Source organism: Ascidiella aspersa, chromosome 6 (assembly GCF_963924565.1).
Source record: "Ascidiella aspersa chromosome 6, kaAscAspe10.2, whole genome shotgun sequence".
Lineage (NCBI taxonomy): Eukaryota > Metazoa > Chordata > Ascidiacea > Phlebobranchia > Ascidiidae > Ascidiella > Ascidiella aspersa.
Window position 1 is genome coordinate 17,059,358 of NC_139452.1, and position 8,163 is coordinate 17,067,520.

At 35.1% G+C, this 8,163-nt stretch overlaps 1 protein-coding gene across 1 annotated transcript; it reads right to left on the bottom strand.

The window, feature by feature from the left end:
* Window positions 1-786: 786 nt before the first annotated feature.
* On the bottom strand, window positions 787-7,905 carry LOC146140526 (basic immunoglobulin-like variable motif-containing protein). Its single transcript, XM_083393128.1, has 6 exons — window positions 7,027-7,905; window positions 4,965-5,145; window positions 4,737-4,890; window positions 4,530-4,669; window positions 3,252-3,400; window positions 787-1,515 (listed from the first exon to the last, which is right to left on the bottom strand). The coding sequence occupies exons 1-6, from the start codon at window positions 7,671-7,673 to the stop codon at window positions 1,359-1,361; spliced, it is 1,428 nt and encodes a 475-aa protein (XP_083249254.1). The 5' UTR covers window positions 7,674-7,905; the 3' UTR covers window positions 787-1,358.
* Window positions 7,906-8,163: the final 258 nt, after the last annotated feature.

Sequence of the window (8,163 nt, forward strand, 5' to 3'; positions counted from 1 at the left end):
ATTTGGTCTAAACATTACGCCACCAATTAAATACCGCTTCCACACAGTCCGTATGCCTATCTTTATTCCAAATGGGTCGTATCCTCCAGTCTTTTTTGTAGGTTTATTGAACTAATTTCAAACAGAGTCAGCGAAAAGGGATAAGCATTTAAGTTGTTTACACCGGGAACCACCAGACCGTGACCTAGTGCCACTACTGGTCCGTAAGTTCGACCCGCAACCGCTCTTACGAAATGGGCAGGAGACCATTTTCCATATTTTTAGCTATTGTAATCACGTAAATGCGAAAACATTTTCGCGCTTAGCGCAAATCTTGTTCCTGCATTTTAAAGAAATCTTTTCAAATAATAAGCGTTATGCCAACCCCAAAATATATGTAAGGTGTGACGTCATGCTGAGTAAACCGCTTCTTTGACAGGTTCGGTTAAGGTTCTTTCAAAATATTTTGTTCGGTTCTGGTAGGAGCCGTGTGCGATGAGTAGGCTATTTAGCAAAGCAATTTCATTCAAGATTTGTGAAACTGTTTAAAACTTTTAGCAAGTAAAGTTAAACTTGTTTTTAATCCTTTTGTAGCATGGGTTAAATTAAAACACCCGATTATTACTGCCCCATCCCCATGTGAAAATTTTGACTTGAATCTTGTTTATTTTTTGAGATATGAGAAATCTTGTTTATTTTTTAGATATACTTATGTTTTTTTTAGCCCAATTTAAGATTTTCAACGTTTATAAATTTTTGAACAAATATTAATCACATAACGCTGAATAACTAGCGGTCAAGTCATGGCTCATTTTGAAGAGTAGACTCGTAGGTATCACCCTATGCGAGTCACTTCAAGCACATTTAAATGTTAAGGCCGAATATGACTGAATATTAATATTGATTTTTTTTAAGTCTGATTGCTGGCTAAGTTAGGTTGCTTTAAGTAATGTGTTAAAAATTCTGATCGATATCTTGTTAACTTCCGGAGATATTACATGATGAAATTTCAAGCAACATTTCTCTTTGGTTTGAAACAACGATCATGTTCGTCAACGATTGGGCTTGATCAAATATGGCAACCCTATCTAACAACGAGATTCTTAAGTTTAGGTAGATTGATGTATGGTATCTCAAACAAACTAATATATTTTTTTACCAAACTACTGTTAACATGGTAAAAGTAAGCACCATACATATTAAACAGTGTAAATAAACAGTGCATTAAAATCAAACTACTAAAAGTCTACCAAACACTAAAAATACAACTAAAATAATATAAACAAAGTAAACACAAAGCACAGTGCAAAGATTGAACATCACAATGATAATAATTCATACCTGTTTGTAATAAACTAACTTAAAAATGTCCCTACTCTTTATCGGTTTGTCTGATTTGATTTTGTAAACGCAATAAGGCAATGTAGATTACCACCCCTCTTCTTCGTCTTTCTCTGCTGTATCCCTTTGTGAGGTTGTCGAATGTCAAAAAATGCTGGTCCTTCCATTTGTAAATCCTGCAAAATCTCAGACCACCTGTGAATCATCATTGTAATTATATAAAAATTATATGTAAGGTAAATCCATTCTTAATATGTTGTGAAAATGGTACATAGAACATTTGAGGTTTACATGACAAATAAAATAGCCAAGTATCTAGGCCCTTTTAAACCTCATATTGGGTAAAATATTGCTAAATTGACTGAATAACAGTGCAAACACTGCAGAGTGTTTTGTTGTGTATGCAGCACACATAACACACTACAATATTTTTTGGGATTTACGAAAGTACGGTACAAATATCAGCAACTTCTGGTGTGCTATTATCCACAACTATCTTGGGGGGCATGTGAATAACATATTGTAGATCACTGACTGCTGCATGTCAGGTGAATCGTTATAAAAAGATATCAGCATGTTTATTTTACACCAAAAAAAATTGACCCCCATAACTGATCTGTAGCAATCTAATCATACATAGATTTAAAAAAGGGGGATTAAAAATGAACAGTTTAAGGGAGTGATTTTGCCAACAAAAAGTAAGCCATATTGACAAAAGAGTGTATCTTTGCATGTTGCGCTGCAGGTAAGTTTTCATTCCCAAAATAACTGATCTTTATAAACCACTAATATTTTAAGTGAGATATTATTGATTGAAAGTTAAGATATTTAACGCAAAATTTCTCCTGAGAAACAAAATTAAACAAGTCAAATATTCAGCGAAACAACCATTTGAAATGTTCATCAAAAATTTAATACATTAGGCATTGACTTTTGTTGATTTATTGTTGTTTTTCTGCAAGAGTGTATCAGAAGCAATTAAATTGAGTAATTGGCCCAGTATTTAAAGAACAGAATAGAAAGCAATAAAAAGGAAAAATAGATCTTCAGAAGGTCTGAAAACAACAACCAACTTTTGCTTAAGGGCGGCAGGTAGGGATGTTCAAAGTAAAATCCCAAGGTATTCTAGAATAATAGGTTTCGAATCTAGAATAACGAATCCAGAATAGCGAATCCTAGTATATTTTTATTAAATTATTTAGCCTCGATTTTGTTTGGGGAATGGATTAATCTTTTTCTACCCTACAGGGCCCACAATCACAGCAACAAATCGACCAAACAATTTGCTAACATGTGTACATTATAACAAAAAATCTTTTACATTCTTAACAACTGTCATTTAAAGCAGTTGTATAAACTGTAATACATGTCCACTGTTCAGGTTGTTGCCAAAACTTATATTTTTGCCAATAGTGAGTACAATGCAACACTGCACACAGAACTCTTTAGCAATTCGGTACAGTTTTTAAAGGAAATTGCGAACTCCGCTCCTGACATTACACGTTAGTCGCTCGCCCAATAACGCTTGATTGACACTTAATTATTAGACGAACGTTATCGCCAGAAGCGAAGTAATTGGTCGCCCGAAAAAACGCTGACACTGCACTACCAGGTTACATTAAAGCAAGCACTATAAATTGGTCGCCGCAGCGACATGCCAACTTACCGCACGCGTTTGTACAATTAGGCGCAAACAATCGGCAGTAAAACATTAAATTATATCGGTTCCAATTACCCGAAATAAACGGCAGAATTGGATTCGAATCCCATCTGGATACGAATCCAAGGATTCAATATTCTACTTTGAGCATCCCTAGCGGCAGGTGCAAATAAGGACTCACCCGGAGTGAATTACACTCGCATTGGTAACTGGACGAATGCAAAATCCCAACCCTGATGCTTTCATTTTTGCCTTTACATACTCTACAAACCTTTTACAGTGAATTGGTGGATGTTTTTTGCTTGGCTCTCCAATAAATATCCAAGTCTCATATGATTTAGTAGTGGGAAGAACATCTGTGCTGTCAACTGAGAGAGGTTGTCCATTATCACATTTTCTTGTGTAAGCATCAGTAGGATTCTAAATGTATTTTTTGTGAGAAGTAGACATCACTGCTTTGCTATTTTAAAACAAAATAGATTAAACCAAAACACTGCAGGGTTGTTTCTAAGCAAAAATTTACACACGCCAGCCGGGCGAGCGGCTATGCCCGGACGAAATACCACTTGCCAAATTTGTTGGCACGCCGTCTGCAAATTTCTGTCCTAGCGCGGTCATTTCTTGGGTGATCGTTAACCTGTCAGAGGGTTTCTATACGTAAATATTAGTTTTTATAAAAGCCTGGTCGTTTATTTCTATGCATGAATGAACAACTGAATGAACCATAAAGCAGTTTACGCCTAAAACAATGTCTTTTGCCAAAATTTTTCAAGTCGAAATCAAATAAAATTGCACATAAATCGCTTACAAAGCTTTTTGAAATTGGCCGTTCGGGTATTTTGAAATTTATCTTTCATTTTATCAAAAAAAAATTAGTTTTGATATAAGTTCAAAGTCATTTTAACCGTATTATATCTTTATTAGAGCAATATACAGTAGAAAAAACACGTGATTAACGACGCCTAGGTTATTTAAATCAATGTATTTCTAACAGGTCAAAATTTTGTCAAAATAAATTATTTTCAGGTCAAAATTTCCTATATTTTGTGTCAAAAAATATTCGCCCTACTCAAAACTATTTGCCACTGCAGCAATGACGTCTTTGATTGTTTGCCGGTAAACGATTTTTTAAAACAAGACAAAGAGTCTTTATTACGATCCTACAACGGGACAAAGAATCTTTATTATGAGCTTTGAATGTGACTTTGATTAACCTTATTTTTTCTGTAGTGTTCAATGCATTTGCGCCTTAGTGTTTAAGGAAATAACTGGCGCTAAGTAATATTTCGTTAGTAGTGGTGCTTAACACAAGTTGTCCTACAACAACTAATTAAATATTTTCGCCAAATCCACTCGCCAGTCGGGCGAGTGGGTGTCAATCAGCACTCGCCCTGAGCGATTTGTACTCGCATTGGCGGGCGGGCGGGCGAGTGCTTAATCCCAACCCTGCACTGTTTTGTTAGGTCCAAAAAAGTTTGGTAGGTAATGTGTATATTATAAAAACAAAAACCCTAACAACCCATTTGAATTTAAAATTGTTTCAACCAACCTGAGGGGTTAACTCAAATCCAATGGGACAAAAATAGTGATTTAAACAATGGTAAATAAATGCAGTGTTTTCACTTGCAAGTCCTTTTTTTAGGTGGTCCAGGGCCGAAAAATCTGTCATCAATTTTGTCTGCATGCGTCCTACATTACAATAAAATGATGTATTAATGAACCGAAACACATCAATCACTTTATTATTAGCAATTACCTTTAGGTTTGTACATGTAAAATGCCTTTCCTTGTACACCATGATAAGCACTAAGTTTGCGAAACCAGCGCATAAGTGTGGCATTGCCAGTAAATGGGCCAAACCTGATGTCTTCAAATGGCTGTTCAAAACCAAGCAAGTGTAATGCTTTCTCCTAAAACAGCATGATGTAAATGGTATGGAATTTGCTCACACAAAAGTAAAAAAAACATGCATATCAGTCAATACCTGTGTAATAGGTGGAAGTTTTCCTGTTCCTAAAGAACTGAAAAGGTAATTCCAAACAGATACAACTGAAGAGATTCCACATGACTTCTTATATTGTGGTCGTGATATGCAATACCACCGTCTTAAATCCAAAACCTTGCATGTAGCAACATCAATACAATCAATGCTTGGTCTGTTTAACCTTAATAAAGAAACACAAATTGTTATATATGGTATATTTATGGATTTTAAACTTTGTTTTGCTGTTTGCATTTTAATGAACCACAATTTGTGGTGAAACTCCAAATTTACCACAAACTTTATATTATTATATAAACACAAATCAAACTGTTTTAACAATACCTTTATACTTTCAATAGTTACAGATAAGGTCCATGTTACTTCCGGAAGTATTTTTAGAAATAAACACAATAAGTTTAAACCAAAACACCAAGTTAAAAAACCTTGTTCGTTACAGGAAGAATATGTAATGACATAAATGTTTCTGAGACTTTCAAAGTTTAAGGGGGCTAAAACAAATTGTTATTGTGAAAATTTGCTAATGTGCCTATATGACAAATGCCTGTATACAATCACTCTTACCATTAGACAATGCCTAATTTGAGATTCAGCATAATAAATATGTAATTGTAGATATTATATAAAACCAGGGGCGTATCAAAAGGGGGGGGGGGGTGCCGAATTTTCAACTTAGGAAATTACCTGTTTTTCGGTCTGACGTTAATGACATCGGAAATGTCAAAAAATAGCGATTGTAATGACTTATAAATAATAAAAAAAATCATCAGAAACAGCCAATCAACGTCCAGCATAAGTGAACCTTAAGATCAGTGGTCTCCAACCTGTGGGTCGCGACCCCAAGTGGTAAAATTTTTCTGGGGTCGCCATAACTCACCGTATTTCTGCTGTTTTAGGAAGATTTATGTAGTTTGTCTTCTTTACAATGACGCCATACTAATAAACGTGACTGAGTACATAGAAAAGATAAGCTTATAAAATAGGTGTTTTAAGCTTTTAACAGCTGCTATAGGTTACAAAGATATCAGCGAATAAATATATACTTTTACACTTCGATGCAATTAATTTATCCGACTTTGTCCAATTTTGTGAGTTAACTACTCTTTTCGTTTTCAACCAAATGGCTGAAATTCAGCGCAATGATAATCGCTTGAAGAGCATTACACGAAAGTAGAGAAATACATAATATGCAAAGTGGAGCTGCGTTTTCCAAAACTGGTGGAAACTATATACAGGCACACATCACACCAAATGCAACTTAGTGTTTAAACAAATTGAATTTTTTTGTTCGTTCGTGAGATAAATTCAAATTTATAATTTAAATAAAACTCTAAAATAAATCATTATGGGTGCACCTATGTAGCCACAGTTCTCTGGAAACGTATATAGTTTACGCATATTCTCTCCTGTTACTTAGTTTCAGCCTTATTATATAGGAAAACAAAAAATGGGGTCACAATGTTAATTCTGATTTCAATATATTTAAATTGGGGTTGCTTATTAAAGAGGTTAAAGACCACTGCTTTAGATGCAAAGTAAACATGTGCGCCGTCAACACTCCTGCCAGGCGCCAGATGCGAAACCGCTTAGTGTGAAATCGTTAACTTTAGGAGAAAAACGAAAACAAAACCGTGAAATATATGTGATGGTTGCCGACCCTTGTCTTACACCAACATCTGATATTAACGCGGACAGCAAACAGCGAGTAACATCAGCACCGCCTAACTTGACGTTTTCTATTGTCGAACATACACTTGCTAATTAGCAAACCCGACGAATAACAAAAGGCTAAAGAAAAAAAAAATCCTGTGTTTACGGTCAAGAAAACAAGTAACGAAAAACGGCGTTTTGCGTTTGATTTTAGTTTCGCATTAGCTTAAGACACGAGACCCAATTACATTAAAAACATTGCCGCTTGAGATGGTGAGGAAACCCTGAAAAAAACGAATAAAAAACAATAATATCACTAACGAAAAGGGGGGGTCCGGGCACCCAACCCCCCTGAATACGCCACTGTATAAAACAGTTCAGATTAAAGCCTTACACTTGTTGTTTTTGTGGACTATTGGATGGTAGTGCTTTACTCTTCTTCAGGAAGTTTTCAGGAGGATTCTTAGTTGCATCATCATAATTAATTTCCCATGCAACTGATTCTCTCCTAATTTCTGTTTGATTTTCAAACTTTATAAACTCATTCACTGACATTAATTTGTTATTTGGTAAATCCCCACCTGCATGTAAATCTAAAGAGTTGTACTTTGCAGTTTTTTGTGTTGTATTTTCTTGTAAATGTGGCTCAAATGCTTCAAGATTTTGATTCTGGTTTGAAAATTCTTCTAAAGAAATTTCACTAAGATCTTCAGACTGGGTGTATTCATCTAATTCGGATGACTGAAATTCTTCAATTGTGATTTTTTCACTCAGCTGTTTCTCAGATAAATGGTTTTCGCCAATCGTCAAACAATGTATAGCATCACTGGATTCTGGAACATTATCTGCACTATATGTTTTGTCATCAATTCTTGCCACTTTCTGTATAGCAGTTTTAAAAGCAGGAAGTTCTGAAAACAGACTGCCATTCTCTGTGCAACTTTCATAATCCTCCTCGTCACTTTGATCAGTAGTGCAGGAGTTGTTTGTCAAGTAAGGGACACCAGGTCTACTCCTGGCTTTCCACACATAATTACCCATAAACTTGTTTTATTTAGTTGTTACAACAGAGACTTTATTGTATGCATCTGCAATTTGTATTTCATTTGAATGGTTAAAAAAAAAGTTGGCAATCATGCAAATAGAGTAAGCCTATAAATAAAGTAAACATGACTTGACAAGAACATATTGTATTTCACACAGCTAAAAATACCTTATGTAAAATAATTAATATTTTACAAATTGATTTACATTTTTCAGTTTAGCTAGTCATTGGGAAAAAGGCAAAAAAAGAGGATAAACATGCTTGGACATTAGCAGTCTTCGACAAGAGGGACATCTGTGGGTGGTACTAATAACTTTTGTGATACAAGCCATGCAAAAAACATGACCACATATAGTGGAGCTAAGTTTGTTGCCTGTCTTCAGAACCCCAGCCAAGGTTTCCAAGCAAACTGGACAAGTAAGAGCCATAACAGCAGCTGAAGAATTGTCAAATTGATTTGAAGAAATTTTTTGAAAAGAGCAAACT